This window comes from Triturus cristatus, chromosome 4_2 (genome assembly GCF_964204655.1).
Source record: "Triturus cristatus chromosome 4_2, aTriCri1.1, whole genome shotgun sequence".
NCBI lineage: Eukaryota > Metazoa > Chordata > Amphibia > Caudata > Salamandridae > Triturus > Triturus cristatus.
Window position 1 is genome coordinate 186,118,821 of NC_140586.1, and position 18,526 is coordinate 186,137,346.

At 46.0% G+C, this 18,526-nt stretch overlaps 1 protein-coding gene across 7 annotated transcripts in view; it reads right to left on the minus strand.

Annotated features, from left to right (window-relative positions):
* Window positions 1-8,297: 8,297 nt before the first annotated feature.
* EP300 (EP300 lysine acetyltransferase) overlaps window positions 8,298-18,526 on the minus strand; it is a 520,888-nt gene continuing 510,659 nt past the window's right edge. For 4 of the 7 annotated variants that reach the window (XM_085601051.1, XM_085601048.1, XM_085601049.1 and 1 more), the window contains exons 25-31: window positions 16,840-16,986; window positions 16,124-16,237; window positions 14,692-14,857; window positions 13,870-14,034; window positions 13,253-13,417; window positions 12,750-13,031; window positions 8,298-11,764 (exon numbers count right to left, since the gene is read on the minus strand). In XM_085601051.1, coding sequence (XP_085457177.1) covers window positions 9,503-11,764; window positions 12,750-13,031; window positions 13,253-13,417; window positions 13,870-14,034; window positions 14,692-14,857; window positions 16,124-16,237; window positions 16,840-16,986 — 3,301 coding nt within the window. In that variant the 3' untranslated portion in view covers window positions 8,298-9,502. The remainder of the gene's footprint in view (window positions 11,765-12,749; window positions 13,032-13,252; window positions 13,418-13,869; window positions 14,035-14,691; window positions 14,858-16,123; window positions 16,238-16,839; window positions 16,987-18,526) is intronic. The other 3 variants (XM_085601052.1, XM_085601050.1, XM_085601047.1) reach the window with 1 other exon arrangement.

Sequence of the window (18,526 nt, forward strand, 5' to 3'; positions counted from 1 at the left end):
GCGCGCATGGGTGGCGCCCAAGTAGTCTCCGTGATGTCATTCCGGCGCGTACGACGCCACTGACGGACGCGGAGCCGCACGGCGCCACCTACTGGCGCGCAGGGGTACTGCTAAGCAGAAAACTTTCTGGATCCAGTCTGACGCCTGGGGATTATTCTAAGGTAAGGAATCTATCACTAACGTGTCTCTTTCAGATACCTTATTCTCAAGGGTCCACTTTGAGTGGACATATACGATTCATTTTGAAACAATAGATATTGGCTACCTGGACTAACAGGTGCACAGACTAATAAATCATAGTTTACTTCTTTTTAAATATTTGTAAACATATCTTTGCAGTTTCTTCATTCATTACATAGGACCCATTGGTGGGTCCAACATTTTTCTTCTCTTCCACGCTCAGGCTCAGTGTATTCTATTCATCCTATATGTTATGGACTTGTACTTGGAAACCTTTCCTCGCTTGCTGTTTTGAGAAAAGGAACGAACTACATACAAAGTATAGAATGTTTCTAGATGGATAGGATGAACATTCTCAGCTAACAGTTTTTTTAAATTTATGTTTTCGCTTTTTCTTCTTTCCATAAGAACTTCCTGGTATATCTGCCCTATACTGGAGGCTTGTTTTATTGTGTTCAGGGTCCACTACAACGAGACTTGGATACCCTCGAATGTATGAATAGACATTGGCAATCTGGATTAACAGGCTCCTAGATACTCACAAATGGAGATATAATATTTATGTAACAACTTAGTTGGTATTGAGTCTTTGGTCAAATACACAGTTTTCGTTATACTTGATATTTTTTCAGGACTTGTAATTGGTACAACAATTCTCCCTTCTCATTTCAAGTTCACAATTGGTAAAGAATAGAAGGTAGATATCTATCATATTCCTAGTGATTTTGTATGTATTGTGTAACAGCCCATCTGACTCATATGGGCTGCTAAACCATACACTGACTTGATTTGCACCTTTTGCTTAGTCCGTTCTGTTTCGCACTCGTAAGACACTCTGTCAAATCACAACTTGTTAGGTATTCTTATTCTTGATGACTACAATTTCTTTTCTGTTTTCCTTTACATACACAGGCACTTCCTTTTTTCGGGTTATGTTTCATAGGTCAACGATGTCACTTTTAATCTCGACTTGGCTTGGGAATTTAAGGTGATTTGTGAATTGTATCTATCGAAGATGTCCACACTACTATGTAAATTCATTGCTATTGTGTTGTGATATTTATGTACATATTAAACCACTCTTGCAGCCTTGAAGTTACATTAGTAACGAAACACGTGTCGGCTGCCATCCCTATATGTCAATCAAGGGGATTTGAAATCGAGATCTTCATGTATACAATTGGTTTATGTTGCATATTGTATCTTTGTTTATCACCTTTTGGAGTGATAACATTTTGTGGATAGAAAATAAATGAAAATTTGTAGTTATTCTTCCTGTGAGTTGTAAAATGGATCAGAAATTGAAACATATATGTTCCTCTATACATGAATGGGAATATTTAAATCAAGAGTGCCGAGGTGCTATTGCGTTGTTTACTGCTTATTGAAAGTACTCAACTAGAGCATTTCATTCTGAGAAAGTATTTTGATACCTACGTGTGGTTCTAAAATAAAAATATATTTTTATATACAAAACAATTGGCCTAGAGTTCAGTTCTTCAGTGTGTGAGACCATTTGCTAACTGAGTGTGTACAACAAATGCTTTACACTGTCCTCTGATACTGCCTTACTGCTCGACCAAGCTACCACTTTAGAGAGTAAGGTTATATCTAACTTTAGCCTCTGCTAAACCTCTGGGGACTGTGGACTCTGTGCACCCTGTACCTACTTGGGTACAGTATATACAGAGCCACTTTCTTACAAGGGCTTCCTCGAAATGGCTGCCAAAAAGAGCCTCTCCATCATATGGAAGGTCCAATATTTTGTTTTGAACTTCAGGACGAAAAGGAGGTGGCTTTAAGCTAGCCCTGTCTTTGTATAACTGCTGCTCCAGCTAGTGGTCTAAAACCTTTTACAGCAACATCCATCACTGAATTCATTGTCTCGTTAGATGTTCTCTCTCCTTCATGCAATATCTTTTTTGGCTCCTCTTTAACATCTTCCGGCAGTTGATTAATATAAGAAGCGATGTCAGACAACATTTGTCGATCATAGCGCCTTAAGATCGCCACGGAGTTTGCTGCCTTTACTGTTAGAGCCGACATTGATGAGAATCTTTTTCCAATAGAATCTAGACGCCTGCCCGCTCTATCTGGAGGCGCAGAAAGAAGTACTGTAGGATTTTGTGAGCGGCCTGCATCACTACCGAGTCCGGTTTGGAGTGCCCTGTGAGGCACGTTGGGGCGTCATCAGTTGTCTTATATTTTGTATCCAGACGTGGAAGCACCGCTGGCACAGAGGCTGGGCTCTTCATTATTCTAACACCTTCCTCCCAAATATAATGAATTATGGGAATAGCTCTGACTTACGAAATGTTTCTTTGAGGTCATAAGAAGCAGTCCGCTTGCTTAGAAGGCATTGGTATGGCAAACCTTTTTGCTGCATGCTCCAACAGATCGTGAAATCCCCCAATAGCTTCTGGTGGGGAATCTACCGGAGGAGGTATTGGTAAAGCTGGTGAAAACATCCTGTAGACATCCCATTCTGAAGCTGTATCATGAAGTTCCCCTTCCTAATCCAAAGAGGCTGGTACCTGGAGGGGAACAGGTTGTGGAGTATTCGGCACTGAAAGCACCGTAGGAGCACTAACTCTTGCTGGCAATGTCACCGGAGGAGGTGTATTAGACGGGTCTGAACGGAAGTCCTGCAGCATAAATTGAAAATCAGATAGTAATGCAAATGGCATTGTGACCATTTCTTTATGATACTGCTGATGTTGTTCAGGCTGGGTAAAATATGCTTGACCATAGCATTTCTGGTCATCATCATCTGGCTGGTACTTGACGTGCAATTCTGACGGGCTATATGTGTCCCTAAAGAGACTTTCTTCTTCTTCCTCCTCTTCTTCGAATCTCCCTCCTCTAAAAGGTGAGTGGGTAAAAGAGGAGTAGTTTTACTGGGTGAGGTGTGTTCAGGCGTGATTTCCGATGCCAGAATCTTTTTGGGCGTAGCCAGCTTTACAGATATAACTTTCGTCGGCTATTGCGTTGACGGATGCGTCGGCGACTTCTCTTCCACAGCTTTAAATGTACTTGACATAGGTGATGTCGTAGACTATGAGGATTTCGTCGAAGGGGACTTCATCGACACATGTGGAGTCGACGGTAAAGACTTCGTAGAGGCCAGTGACTTTATCTTCGTCGACAGCAACGTGTCCGTCGACGGTGTTGCACTCGACGACGATAAGCTCGCCGACCGCTGCTGCGTCAATCTTCTTTCCGTCTGCGGTGGCTATGTCGACGATGACCTCGTCGGCGGTATTTTCTTAGACTATGTAGTCGACTTGGACGTCGACGATGTGTCAACCTACTTGTGTGATATTAAGGAAATGGTCGATGAATCCGGATGTCAACGTCGTCTTCGACGATGAGAGCCATAGAGCATGTCGTCGACGTGCCAGAAATGCATCCTCTTGTCATCAACAGTGCTGGGATACTTTTCTTCACTGATTGAGAACTGCCTAACGGAATGTCAGAAGTAGTTTTTTTTTTAAAAGTCAGTTTAAGTGCCACAGGAGGTGTTTTTGGTTCATAAACATTCTTTGATGGCTGTTTTTTTTTATGAGAACCTTTGTGCTCAGAGGAAGAATCAAAAGAGGACTTTTTGGCGCATTTTTTTTTAGCAGGCTCCTTATCAGACTGTGATTAATCTCTTGCCCTTTACAGATTTTTGCAGAGGTAGGCTGGTCACTCTTGGGAGTCTGACACAGGGTCTGATCTAGTTTTCAATTTCTGAAGCCAGATGAGAAGACGCCCTTCCCTGTATTTAAGGGTCTTATTTGAAAAAGTAGGACAAATCTTGCATTCTGACGTCTTATGAGATGGATATAGGCAGTAAAAGCAAATTTTGTGAGGATCATCAACGTAAAGTCTCTTCTTCAGGCAAGTGGCACATTCTCTGAAGAGAGCCTTCTTAGCCCTGTCGGACATAGTCCAGATAGAATGAAGACCCACCAAAAGTAGGAAAAAGGAAGATGTCTAACAAAAGATCATACAATTGTACTTTTCTGTAGAAAAAGTCCAAATCCATCATCAGATGAGAAAGCCGAGCAGAGCTCAGAGGAGACTCCCTTGCACAACGTGCGGTAGAAAATCTAAGGCACTGAGCATCCCTCAGGAGTGTTCTAGCGAGTGATTGATGCGGATTGGTTGGGGCATAATTTTGGCCTTTTTCTTTATAAAGACTATGATAGGTTATTAAACTAAGAGGCCTAGGCCTTCTTTAGTCTATACCTATTAGTGTATTACGACTATTTAAATCTACTACTACTTTAAGTACCAGGGACTCCCATCAGGACGACGAGGAATAATTCAAGAATGTGAATCTATGAAAGTTCCAATACTGGAGTAACAAGGCTTGTTGCGTGTCCAGTGCGAACACCACCGACTCCAACACCGACCCGCTGTTGGGGGACTTCAGGATCCATGAGGCCTTCATTCAGTGGCTCTGATGCCTTGTTTTCTCCCCTTTCCAAGTCACTAAAGCCAAGTGAGAGCCTCTAACTAAAGCAAACCCACCGGACAAAACATTTATGCACCACACCCCCCAGCCGAGGTTCACGTAAACACATCTCCACAAAACCTTAAGAGTTGAGACCATTCCCCCTCCCCCCCCCCCCCCTTGTCCTTCTGCAGGACTTGTCCCCAAATCCAACACTTGGAGCCTTTCTTTTGCCGGCACTTTGTCCATAGGCTTTAAAGTATAGCGCTCAAGGCTACTGATGCAACCAGCACTTCCGCACCCGGACACGCCAGATAAAACTGAACTGCTGGTGGTTTCATGGACTTTGGCCCTAAAAGCACCTTAAGTTTTAGAAGGCATCCTTCAAAACCATTTGCAAGTATATTTATGCAAGGTATGTTTCTCCCACAGGTTAACATTACCCTGTTCGAGGTTCATACTTCAAAAGTTAATCAACTGTATTTTTTTATTGCTACAATAATCCATAACGCCAAAAGAACTTACATGATTCATATGATCTTGGGTGTCTAAAATTATATAGAAATCTGCGTTATTTTTCCAAATTGGTCTCGATTTTCTTCGAGTGTGTCTCATTTATTGACTCTGTGTGTACAACAAATGCTTAACACTACCCTCTGATAAGTCTAAACTGCTCGACCACACTACCACACACAGAACACTTGGGTTTATTAATTTAAGCCTTGTAAACCAATAAGGGTCATCTGTACTTTCTGCACAGTCTCTCCTTACATTGGCACTACTACATAAAAAGCGAGCTTCTTACAGAGGTGACCTCTGCTTATATTATTGGGCCACACAGCCACGACTTGCTCCCTTATAGGAACCCTTCCATCCCTTAAGGCAGACAGGCAATTCCAGGAAACACATGGGAGTATAAAGAAATGGTATGACAGAACCAGGCCGGCCCGTCATCAACCTCTCACAGACCTGGTGGTCAAGCAGCAGTCACTGGAGAGCCCGCTATGGAAATCTGCTGTCCGGCAGGACCTCCAGGGGCTAGAATGTAGGAAACAGTGGAATATGACTGGATAACAAAGGTGGGTGACCTTTGAGGTCCACAGGATCTCCTTCTATACATGGAGATGCAGGGTCAGTATGACCTGGCCGCCACACAGCTCTTTAGATACGGGGACGTTTAACACGCTCTTTAGGGGAAACAAGGATCTGCTTCACAATGTGGCGGACTGTTAGCAGCAACCTCGCACAAACATGCCATTTCACAAATTTACCAGACGCTGGTGACCATCAACCAGCCAACCCTCGATGCATTACAGGGTACATGAGCAGGTGACTTGGGTGTACTGTTCGATGAAGACTGGAGGTGGCACTCCCATTACTCCAGAGAGGCTGCCATTAAGTCAGGATTTATGTTAGTGCAACAAAAAATACAACATTGTGCATACTATACTAGCACCAGACTTTTTCACATAGGTTAGGCAGAGGATTAAAGGTGTTGGTTGGGATGTGGGCGGAGTGGGACATTGTTACATATCCTATAGGAGTGCTCCAGGTTACAACCACTTTGGTCACAGGTGGATCATGCCTCTCAGCAGTCACTGAAGAATCAGTGGGATTAACCTGAACCTGGCCAAGACTAGGGATGTGGGAGATCATACCATGCCCAAGTACACTGATCTGTTTTGTAACATAGCGCTCATGATGGCCAGAAGGGATCTCCTGGATGTGGGGAAGCAAAGAGCCATCTTACGAATCACAGTGGATGTCCGGGCTGGACTGGTGTATGCAGGCAGAGCTCACAGTATACAAGGTCATGTGCTGTTCCAAGAAAGTTGATGAAGTGTGAGGTCAATGAAGGGAATACAGGGATTGGGACTGATTTCAGGGGCTGTCAGTGCATCTGCTTATTTTGAATTTCAACAGTGAATTGCAATCTAACTGGTGTCATGCCAGTGGCACAATTTTTTCTGTTTTCTTGTTCTGTTACCAACAAAATAAAAAGATTTCCACAGTTTATCAACTGCCTCTTATTCAGGGTTGAATGTTCAGTTTCACGGATTTTCTCCTCTCTCCCATGCTCTCGATCACCTTTTGGAGTGGAAGCCGCATTTGAGGGTGTGCAGTCAGCAGTATCCACTGCTTTGAATCATTAGGGTCTTTGAGTTTTAGTTTCCCCTAGACAGCCAAAGCTTTCAGAGACAGGGTGGGCTTTGGAGTATTTCAACGCAAGATTGCTTGGCTCAATGCCTAAGCGTTGTCGTGGTGCTGCCTTAAGTTTGCTCCCATGGGTTGACTTCTTCAGCGGTTTCTCACTTTCAACATGGACTTTCTTAGACGTCTGAAGATTCTCCCTATGCCAGCTCAGTTCCCTTCATGTTTTTTTCCTTACAGGAGATTCTAGCTCTTCCACAGGAGTGTGCGTCTGTGCCATCTCATGATGAGCCCACCTTTGTTTGCCTCTCTCCTTCAGCGTCTTGGGCTGATATTTGCAGCCTGAAGATTGACGGTCTCATGGCAAATAGACGTAATAGACACCGCAGCTGTTCTACTGGGATTTGTGATGGAAGTTAGGGCAGGACCAGAAAGTGGTGTGCTTGTTACCTTTTCTTTTTCTGACCCACGTGGTCAATGTCCTTGTGGGCACTCCGAAAGTATATGGTGTCTTCCAACATTTTTCCTTGACGTCCATTGTTAAATGCTGCATCTTCACCGTAATCCAGTGTATCCTCCCCACTGCCAAGTGTTTTTTCAAGCTTTTGGCTCTGGATCGGCTATTGAGATTTCCAGACCCAACTAGGGAAAAAAAGAATCTAAAGAAAAGCAACGGAAAGGGGCTTCGGCGTATGTCTGGTGTCATTGAAGTAGGGACATATCACCAAATGTTCGACATCTATAAAAAATAATGACTATTCCAGATGCAACCCCTAGATGGTGGAATAATGCACAGCATGCAAATCCAAAAAAGATACATGCTGCAAAACTGAATTTGCTCACGAACACCAATATACTTATTAGTTACCAAAATCCAGGCTCCAGGAACTCGTAATATCCACTGCACTTCAATGTCTTGGCATTGCACAATTTCCGCACCCACACCAAAGGCACAAAAATAATATTGGGGCAGTCAGGGGATTGGGGGGGGGGGGGGGTTGGTGTTCGAGCTGGTTGATATATTTAAGAGGTCTGATAACAGCCAAGCCCTGAATCAATACCCCAATAAGACACACACACACAAAAACTTTAACTCTTTTGCATTCACCCAATGAACAGTAGGATTATGTAAAGCAAGCAAGTCTTTACCAAATCTGCAACACCACCCAGAGATCAGACCAGTTCTGTGAATTCCAAGAGAATAGGACTACACTAAAATAGTCACAATGTGCTTTGCAGGACAGAGGCTGCAGAGAAAGCAGTAGTACTTCAACACTTTCTGGTAGGGGAGGAAAAGAGGATGTCAGTAACTGCAGCAACGGGAGGGGAAGAAAGACCAGCGTCATCCAGAATTCGATCTGTCTCACACAGTTTATTTAGCAATAGGTAATAAGAAATCAATTGTAACATCTATACAGTGATTCAAAGTTCATATTTATAAGTAATCGATCGCACTGCATGATTTACAGCTGGGTTAGGCCTTGCGCCTTTTATTTAAGTTTTTTTTTTGCTTTCCAAGTTCAAGTTTTTCAGAAAGTGGAAGGGAGGGGGAGGGAGTAAGGCTGAAATGTCCAACAACCCTCCCTTGGGCTCTGCCCATCTCCCCCGAGGATTTTCCCCCGAAAATCCATTCCCTCAGGATCCTTTTTACCCCCCAACCAAACTCCGGCCCCTCCACAACCCAGATCTGGGGAGGGAGGGGAGGAGGAGGGCGGACTTTTTTTTTTTCCTTTTTTCCTTGTTAGATGTAAAAATAACAAAAAAAAATATCTGCAAGAAACAGAATGATCCACAATATATATATAGACTCTCCATTGGTTTGGCAGCTGCCGTAGTATTCCAGAGGACTTTGAGGAAGGGGTCAGGAGTCTTCTCTACATTTACAAATTTAATACTTCACACTTCATTCTCAGACAACTTTATATAGAAAATGCTCAAAAAAGGATGGGGAGTGGTGTATCCGCGGTGACTTTGCTTGGCCAGTTGGGTTTTCTGTGGGGGGCAGATTCGTGTTTATTCTGTGTACAGATTTTGCTCGAGAGCTGACATCATTTTTTCCAACCAAGAGAAATATTCTTTGATATAAATTTATACATATATATACTGTTTTCCCCTTTCTTTCTTCAGAAAGGCTCTTCCTGCAGCAACCGTGAGGGAAGGGGTGAGGGGGGGGGGGGGGGGGGGAGTGGAAATGCGAGGAGAGCAAAGGATGGGGGGGTGGGGAAAACCCAAAATATTTGTCAAGAGACAGTCCATAAAAGCTATCGATATAACATTTTTTTCATTAATTTAAAAAAAATATATAATAATAAGTAAAACTTAACAAGACATGGGTAAACAGGAAGAGGTCTGACAGCGAGGAAATCTGAGCGTGCTCTCAAACCCGCCAAGCACCCCACCCCCTCAAAAACAAAAAAAACCCTTTCCAAGTGGGTGGAGAATCGGACTCCTACCGACCAGTCATAACAAAAATAAGACTCTTTGCGCAACGGTCTGCACTGGAGGGAGTTTTCGCCGCAAATGGGGCCATCTCGGCCTGAATCAGTTGCGGGCTGTTCGGAGGTACAAGAGGGAGGTACTTTGGGGGCAGGTGTGACAAAAACAGAACGTTCTTGCACATTAATGAGTCCCAAAAAAACTGTCTTCGGTATAAAAAGTTTTGAGAAGAACAAGGTTTGCGTCTCAGTCTGCTCCTCCTACACAGAGGGTGCTCTTAATGCCGCCACCTGCCTAGTGTATGTCTAACGTGCTCTGTGAAAGGCTGGAATTCAAGTCTGAGTTGTCCAGTTCAGAGGGTCCAGGCCCATGCAGGCCAGCCATACCAGGGTTACCCGCGAGCTGCGAGAGCATTGCATTCTGGTCTGGGCTGACAAAGTGTCCTTGATCCATGGAAAGACCCTGGGCTGCAGCCATGCCTGGGTGGGGGGAGTTTGTCTGTGGGGAAACGTGGTGGGGCGAGGGCTGAGGTTGCATCCTTGGCGAAGGGCTGGAATGGGGAGGCTGCGATTGGGGACGGGGCGAGGGCACAGGCTGAGGAGAGCGCACCTGGCTGGTGAGCGAGGAAGGAAGTTGCTGGCCCTGTAGGTGGGGGGACTGTGCCTGACCGGACAGCATGTGCTGCTGGGGACTCATGGGGTTGGGCTGGGCCGGGGATCCCATCTGCTGCTGCAGGAGCCGCTGTTGGAATGCCTGCTGCAGGCTGGCATCTGTACTCATGCCTGGTGGCAGCTGCCCCATTTGTCCCATGCTCCCTTGTTGTTGCTGCTGCATCTGCATTTGGTGCTGTAGCCGCTGTTGTTGCTGCTGCTGAGAGTAGCTGAGGCCCTGCGGCTGTTGAAACTGGCTATGGTTCGGGATCCCGGGGCCCAGCACTTGTCCTGCTCCTTGTTGCTGATGTTGTTGCTGCTGTTGATGTTGTTGCTGCTGTTGCTGCTGCTGCTGCTGCTGTTGCTGCTGCTGCTGTTGCTGCTGCATCATCTGCTGCCGACGCATTAAAAGTTCACGAAACTGCGGTGGCATAGTAGCATGGTTCATGCTCATAGGCTGGCCTTGGGGATTCATACCTGCCATGCTCTGCTGCGGCTGCTGCTGTGGCTGAGGCTGCTGGGGCATGGTGGGTCGCTGTACTGCTGCCTGCATGGGGTTCATTCCCTGTTGTCCCTGCATGGCAGTCTGCTGCTGCAGCCCCGGTGGCATGCCTTGAGGCATTCCCTGAGGCATGCCCTGTGGGTTCTGGTTGCCCACATACTTGGCAGCTCGCTGCTTAATGAAGGCAGCCAAAAGCTGTGGGTTGGAGTGCAGGATGTTGAGCACTTGTTGCTGCTGCATAGGAGAGCTGGGAGACCGGAGAGTCCTCAATAGGTTCTGCAGAGCAGCTTGTGGCACAGAACCGGGCTTTGGTTGGCCAGCCCCAGGACCCATACCCTGCTGTTGGGGCATGTTCATTGGCTGCCCCTGAGGGGGCACCATCATGGAAGATCGCTGCATGCCCTGTGGCATCTGTTGAGGCTGCGATAGCCCTCCCTGTACCCATTGCGCCTGCTGTTGTGGCTGTTGCTGCTGCTGCATCATTGCCTGTGCAGCCATTCCTTGCTCGACATGCACAGGCCCCCGGGGTGGTTGTGGAGGATTCATGCCAACCGGTGCCATGGTGTTCATGTTTGACATCTGGTGTGCGTTCATGATGGGCCTTGGGTATATCTGCCCATGTGCCATCTGCCTCTGGGTTTCTGCAGCTCGTTGGATCTGGAGTGCCATTTCCACAGCAGCAGGTGGTGGGCCCTGCACCTGCGATACCTGCGGAGGCGTAGGTGGAGTTAGCTGCCCACCAGCCTTACCTTGTGACACAGGGCCTGCAGGCTGAGTCCTCTGCATAGCATAGGGAGGCATGGTATTAGGCGGGGGTGGCTGCGATACTGGCTGAGGTTGGGAAGGAGGCTGTGGAGTCTGTGGCGTTGTAGGCTGCTGGCCCGTGGGAGTGGTAGGCCCAGCAGATGTGGGTGATGGCAAACCCTGTTGTGGAGGTTGCCCACCGATGCCTGTCCTTTGCATGCTGGCCATGCGCCGGCGGAGCATCTGAGCCTGCTGCAGACGGTGCTGTAGCTGTTGCTGCCGAAGTTTGTGTTTGATGTTGAGGCAGAAGGGCACAGGGCACTTGTTCTCCTGGCAGTGCTTGGCGTGATAGCAGCAAAGTGCAATGAGCTGTTTGCAGATGGGGCAGCCACCATTTGTCTTTCGCTTGCAGCCCTTGGTGTGCTGTACCACACGCTTCATCTTCTGACAGGACGGCAGTGAACAATTGGCATTGCGGCACTGGCAGGCATGCACCAGTGATTGGATGCAGCGCTGGATGCTGAGGCGGCGCGAGTCGCCAGGGCTCTGTGTTGCAGCCGCCTGCTGGTTGTTGCTTTCATCATCCAGGCCAAGGCCGAGCTTTTCCATCTTGTGCTCATGGGTCTTAGTGTTGTAGCAGGTGATGCACAGGTCATAGTCCTGTAAGAAAGAATAGGTATGTGAGTAGGGTAGTGGCAATGCTTGTGAAGAGGGGACGTTATAATACAACAGCGAGTAGATAGGAGCAAACTAGTCAATGCCAGCCGGTAGGGAGGAAGAATGGGCAGGGTCATGAAGGGGAGTGGTATAGTTAAGTCCATACAAAGGATAGCAGGACAGGAAATACAAGAGACTGCATGATGGGTGGTGCTCAGAAGAGCGACAATGTGCAGTACTTCAGAAAGGGAGCCCTATGGCCAATGGAAGCAAGAGAAAGTAGATCGGGCAGAGCAATTGAAGGACCAAGAAGAACCAATAATGGCAGACAAGGTAAGCAGAAGAAATAGTCCCAATGAATTAAAGTGAGGGACAGAAGAATTCATAACAGCAGGGAAGAGAAGAGAGGAACAACAACAGGCAAGGAATGAAAAAGAGAGCACAAAAGAACTGCTCAATGGTGGTACAGAGTAAAGGTAACAAGAAGGGGCAGTGCCAGTCTGTTAAGGTGCTAATCACAGTATGTGTAGAGCAACAGCATCCATTGTTTTCACTGAAGTGGCTACAGGTCTATCAGCAGATTGGTTTATAGTCTGAAACGCCACATGATACAACTATACATCTTACCTCAAAGGCTGTGGAGTAACTGGACAAGTTACAAGAGGGATAGCAGATAAGACATGCTACGTACCCCAGATAGTGCTCAATTCTGTATTGGAGGGAGAGTACATTTAAGGTAACTTACGGCACAGATTTTGAAAATCCTGTACTGTTGACAAATGGATGGAAAAGACCGTTACTTACTTTACAGTGTGTGTAGCATCTACACACGGGACAAAAAGGAGAGCAAATACAAGCATGACTTGTGCCAACACTGGGAAGATGGGAATGGAGGGCAACATGGACAACACTGACTTACGTCACCAGATCCCATAATACCAGCACTCACTGGTGGGAGACAGGATGAGCAGACTAGCAAGACACTTACCTCGCAGACCGTACAGTGCCAGCGCGTCTCCACATGGTGTTTGCACTCATTGCATGTGTACACAAAGCGATCCTGGCTCTGTGTGTGCAGTTCCACCAGCATGCACATGGTGGACCACTTGGCTCGACGCAGGGAAGAGAACTCCAGGTGCTTGTCGCGGGCCAGGGTGAGGAAGGCATCCCGACCATCCATGAGGTCGCAGGGGATAAGGGGATCTGGCTCCACTATTGGTGGCAGAGAGTTAGCAGTAGGGCCAGCAATCAGACGGATCACGAAGAAAACCTGCAACAAACATGACAAGTAAACAAATAGGAACTTGTAGCAGGAGCATGAATATGAGCAAAGAACTCAGACTAAAGAGTAGGTATTACTGGCAATGCACAGGCATTACTGGTAATGCGGAGAACAAGCGGGTACCATTGGTAAGTAATGGAAGACTGTCTACGGAGCTAGCGGGTCAGGCTAGAAGTACAGGCTCACCTAGCAGTAAAGTGCGTTCTCACCTCCTTGTGCTTCTCCATGGTGGCGTACAGCTTCTGGGACAGGTCGTTGGACACGTTAGGCATCCCTGGCTTCTTTTTATTGCCTCGGCTGAGGCTACTTTTGTTCTTACTCGTCTTCTTGTTGTTCTTTTTCTTAGCATTCTTACTATCGCCCTTGATCACCTGCTGAGCAGCATGAAAAAAGGGTTTCAGAAACCTGGATTCCATGGGGCTGAGATTTCACCTTGATGTAGCAAAGGCAACTACATGAGTGTTCAATTCAATAGCACTTTGGCAAAAAAAGGTGTTTTAACCCCATTTGAGCTGGTTGACTACAGTAGCCAGGAGAGAGCAAACCCAACCAATGTCCCAATGTACTCTGCAGACCCAAACTACTTCACAACACTGTCAGCACCCCAACACCTCAATAGCCCAACTTCATCTTGAGCACCCCCACCCTCTCGCTGACCCAATGTCATTCCAAGCACCCCCAAATCACTATCAATTACTTCAACATCACCCCCTGCATCCGCACCATCCACACTAGTGTGTAACCCCCAAGACACGTGTCTCCTGTGCCTGTTCTGTACTGCCGTCCAAATGCACCTTTGGGCCACACCACTGGCTCCCCCTCTTACATCAATACTTTCAATGCTGGTGTTCTCCTCCCGTTTCCTTTCTTCCTCCTCCTGTTCCAACTCCTTGATGCTCTCCTCAAGCACATTGGGCCAGAAGTCACCCTCAAAGTATGGAAGCTCATTAGCACTAGTCAGGCGGTCCTCAGTTGCTTGTTTAAACACATCCTGGCAAGACAAATCGAACATGCGGTCAAAAACAGGTTGAGATGTCAAACATCATCAACAACAGCAATCTGCTCTGTGCACAGAGGTTAGCACCAATACATGGTGTTACCCTAGTTCCTCCCAAGGACAGTGCCTCGACTTCATCTACCCTCAAAATGTTCCCTTTGTATAACCGCACAGTAGAAGCCTATGACTCCAGTAGCAAACCTTTGAGTGTGTTCAACTGCATCTAGAAAGTACTGGTAAGAGTGACACTATACAATGCACACCAGCAGGACTAGGATACATGTTAAAGATGTGACATCACGTTCATAGCACCCTAAATGGTCACGTTGAAGCAACAGCTTTTTTAACAAAATGTTACCAAAAGGTATGACAGTTTGCGGTTATAATAAACCCTAAAATATTTTTTTTAAACTAAACCGCTCTCAGGAAATCAGCATCACCAACATAGGAACTGACAGCAAAGGTACCAGCAGCCATGCTGAACCAGAATGAACCACAGAGCGAGATGGAGGTTCACGGCATCAATGTGGTCGCCGGAAGAAATACTCCAGAGATGGATGCAAGCAAACACACAAGACAAACCTTACAAACAGACCACATTATCAGAAACACACAAGTCCAGCACCATCCTTAAATCAAATCAATATGTACCTTGTAGTCATGAACAATGCGCTCAGACACACACTTGTCCAGCATCTTCTTGTACCACTCCTGCAGTCGCTTTGGCTTGGGGATCTTCTGATCCATGGGGTGACAGTGGAAGATATAATCGTCTCCCTCACTGGGCGGGCAGGCCCAGATGTGCCCGGTGGTGTACCTGACGAGAAAGAAAGCCTTTAACATCTTTAAGGGAAGAAAAATATTTTGCATCTCACTGACCAAGCAGAAAACTAACAGATGATACGGAAGAAAGACCAATGGAGGATTTGACTGCTTCTAACTCTGGTTTTTACCTCAACTACTCAGCCTTCTGTGGTGACAATATAGGTACAGTTAGCGAACACACACAGCTCTTCTCTCCGGCTTAAGAACTCAAAACACAAATACTTTTAAAACATCCCCGCCCAGAAACGGACCAGTGCAATGCCAAGACTGTACAATCCGTAGTTGCTTTGAGCCACTGATTCCCTTAGGGTTTTCCTACTACAGCCATATCGCTCAAATTTTCTCAGAAACATTTAAAACAAGCTCCTTCTTGTGTTACTGCAGTTGTCCAAGTTCTGGAAAAGATATTAAAAGATCTATATATGAAAGACAGACTGTTAGAGGTCTCAGATGTCTACTGCAGAAAACACACAAGCTAATCACAGCACATGTTACATAGGAATTACACCTCAAAAACACAAAAGGTGACAGGAAGAATGCTTGCAATAACTCTGACCACTGGCAATCACTTGGGGTAGAATTCCAAAGCCTTTGCTCTTTTGCTCCCCAGACCGCCTTAGTATGGACCCAGCCACATTCAAATCAGTCTTGACCCTACTCCAATAGGAACAGTCTGGCCTGAACTGCCAAGCCAGGTCTTCTACACATGCAAACCAAGATTATTTTCTCCCTAATTGGAGCTCTTCAGTCAGGTGTAGATTGGTTCCAGAGGCACAGTGAGCAAGGGACCCACGTCTGGGCATACCCTTGACCATTTATGGGTTTACATCAAACACGCAAAAGGTGATCAGAGTAATGCTGGCTCAAGGCGATAGTTGGGGGAAAGGCTGGGTTTAAGCTGATCAGAGCAAAAGACACTTGTCCCAGTGCAGAAGCAGTTGAAAGTAGGAGAGACTTACAATGGGACACTCACTGCAGAGAGCAGGAGGTACTCGCTAAAGAGCATACACAGAACAGCAGACATTCATCCCATTGCGGACAATGGCACAGAGTAGACTTACTCCCTCATTTCAGATGATGAATACACCACAAGGGACTCTAACTTTTTGCTTTCTCCCAAGTGGTGCTGAGCAGGGGAGAATAATCCTGGGACTTAAGCTGCACGGAGCAGAAGCCATGTCAAGGCAGATGCTACATAGAGCAAAATACATTCTTATCCTTTTGAGTTTAGTATAGGTGAAAAGCAAAAGTTACTCACCCCAACCTCTTCACATACTCCAAGTACCCGATGAGGATCTCGTGGTACACCGCAGTCCGCAAAGACTTGGGGCGGAAGAAATGAACACTGTCAAGGTAAGAGATATAGACCCGCCTAGAGGGAGACAAAGAGGCAGAACTCAGTGAGAGTAGAAACGGTGCAGGCTTCAAATGAACTTGGGACAGCAGAGGCGGCTCCTAAGGAGGGCAGTCACAGCAGAAACTAGTCTTTAAGAAAAAAGGAACTTATCTCAGAAGGAGAAAGGCAGAACAGAGGAGCCAGAGTTCAAGAGGAAGATGTGCAGAAGAAGGAGAGGGCTCGATTATAGGAACATTTTTGGACCTGGAGGAGGATGGGAAGAGCAGTAGGCAGAGACTGCAGTAATGGTCAGGCGGTGATAGGACATAAAAGATTCCTCACTGTGATTGGTCAACAAGTTCACATGAGGGGGAAGTGACTAAGTCAGGGGAAGCATTAGGTGATAAGGAGAGGATCTGAACTTGAGGAATGCTGTGCGGTCATCAAGAGGGTTGCACTTAATACAAGTCCTGGGAAGTTCTGTTCTTGGGTTGGCAGTCGAAGTCTGAGGGAGAAAAGTGGATAGTTCTCACTGCTGGCTGAGCAATGGAGTTGCACAGGATAGGGGCAGAGGTGGAATCTCATCTGATTGAGATGTGGCACCACTTGGGAGCATCAGGAGGACAGGGCATTCTCACCTCTGGTTAGGCTGCGGACAGTCAGACCCGTATTCCTGCACATGCATGCCAAAGAAACACAGCTCCACTCCATCCACCTCCTCGAAGGCAAAAAGTGCTTTTGTTCGATAAGGGAAGGATTCAGGCATCTCGCCGCTATCTACAAACCTGGAAAGAAACACAAGACACAGTCAATCAAGTTCAAGAACAAGCATTTAAAGTATTGAATATGACCAAGTTATTTGTGTGCAACAAATAATCAGATGCTTGTATATGGCTCTGCACTCAACTAAACAAATAAATGCTTTATATATGGATATTAGTGTCTATAGTCCGTCACACAGGAATAAAGTGGTATCTGCCGAATGAAACACATCGTTAGGCGTCTTTGCTGGAAAATATGTTTTTTATTCTTCTATTCAATGGAAATTCCGTAAACTCACAGCACACATTTGACAGCTGACGCGTTTCGTCCCTCTTGGGACTTCTTCAGGGCTTAGCATGTAACAGACACGTTCCACAAGTTCTTGACGTTTCGTTTTAAAATAGCAAGAAAGGTTGTAAGATGAGTGAATCTTGTGCAGCCTCTGCCGGGAGCTGCTGTCTCTGTTCGAGTGGTTGCTCCCGGCAGGTTCCCTAACAGGGCACCAGACGCCAAAACAGCACCCTGCACCCAGCTGCCCCTTCGGGTGCAGTTTGAGTGCTAAAACCAGACCCCCCTTTGCCCTGAGCTTGGCTCCCACAACCTTGTGGCCTGCTCGTCAGCAACCACCAACTGGAGGCCCCCTATCCCCCATTGGATAACATTGGGCCTCAGCACTCTGCACCCGACCACCCTAGTGCTGCTGAGTGTGTAACGAGAGTGCATTCCTGACCCTGGGGGACTTGAGTCTACCCCCAGAACCTCACTCCCACTACTGAATACTTACCCTAAAACCGATAACACTATTTTACTCCATAGAATAACTGACTTTTTTTCTTGGTGTGGAGTTTGAAAACTTAAAGAAATTCTTTAAAATTGTACTATTTAACAAAAACGCTTTTACTTACATGTTTACAGGAAATGTCCCAGTGTAGTATCCAGGTATACTACACTGAGTAAGAAAAGTAATCTAAAAAAGTAACTTACCTGGTATTTTACTGAAAAGCCCATTCAAGTCCATGTACTGAATTTACAAAGCATTGCATTTCTCTGAAGTCAAAACAAAGTACACTTACAATTGCAATCCAAACTCTGTTACAATCTGTATATTTACTGCAAATTACTTATCACTTACCTGTGCCAGGCTTGCTTGGTTCTAGGAATTAAAATAACTAAAAGAATATTTTTATCCCCAAAAATTGGTCTGAAGTTCAGTCTTTGAGTGTGTGAATTAATTTGCTGATTGAGTGTGTACAACAAATGCTTAACACAGTCCTCTGATACTGCCTTACAACTCAACCACACTACCCCAAATAGAGATTAAGGTTCTATCTACTTTTACCTCTGCCTACCTTTTGGGTTCCACTGGACTCTGTGCACACTATACCTCTCTTTGGTATAGTATATACAGAGCCAGCTTCCTACACACAAACTAGAAAAGTAACCAGAAAGTAATCTAAAGTAATTACAAGTATTATAAGAGCTTACAGCCGATTTCCATTTTTGTTTCCTACTGCAAAAGCAACTTGTATTCTTCTACAAAAGCAGTATGCACCGTATCTTTTC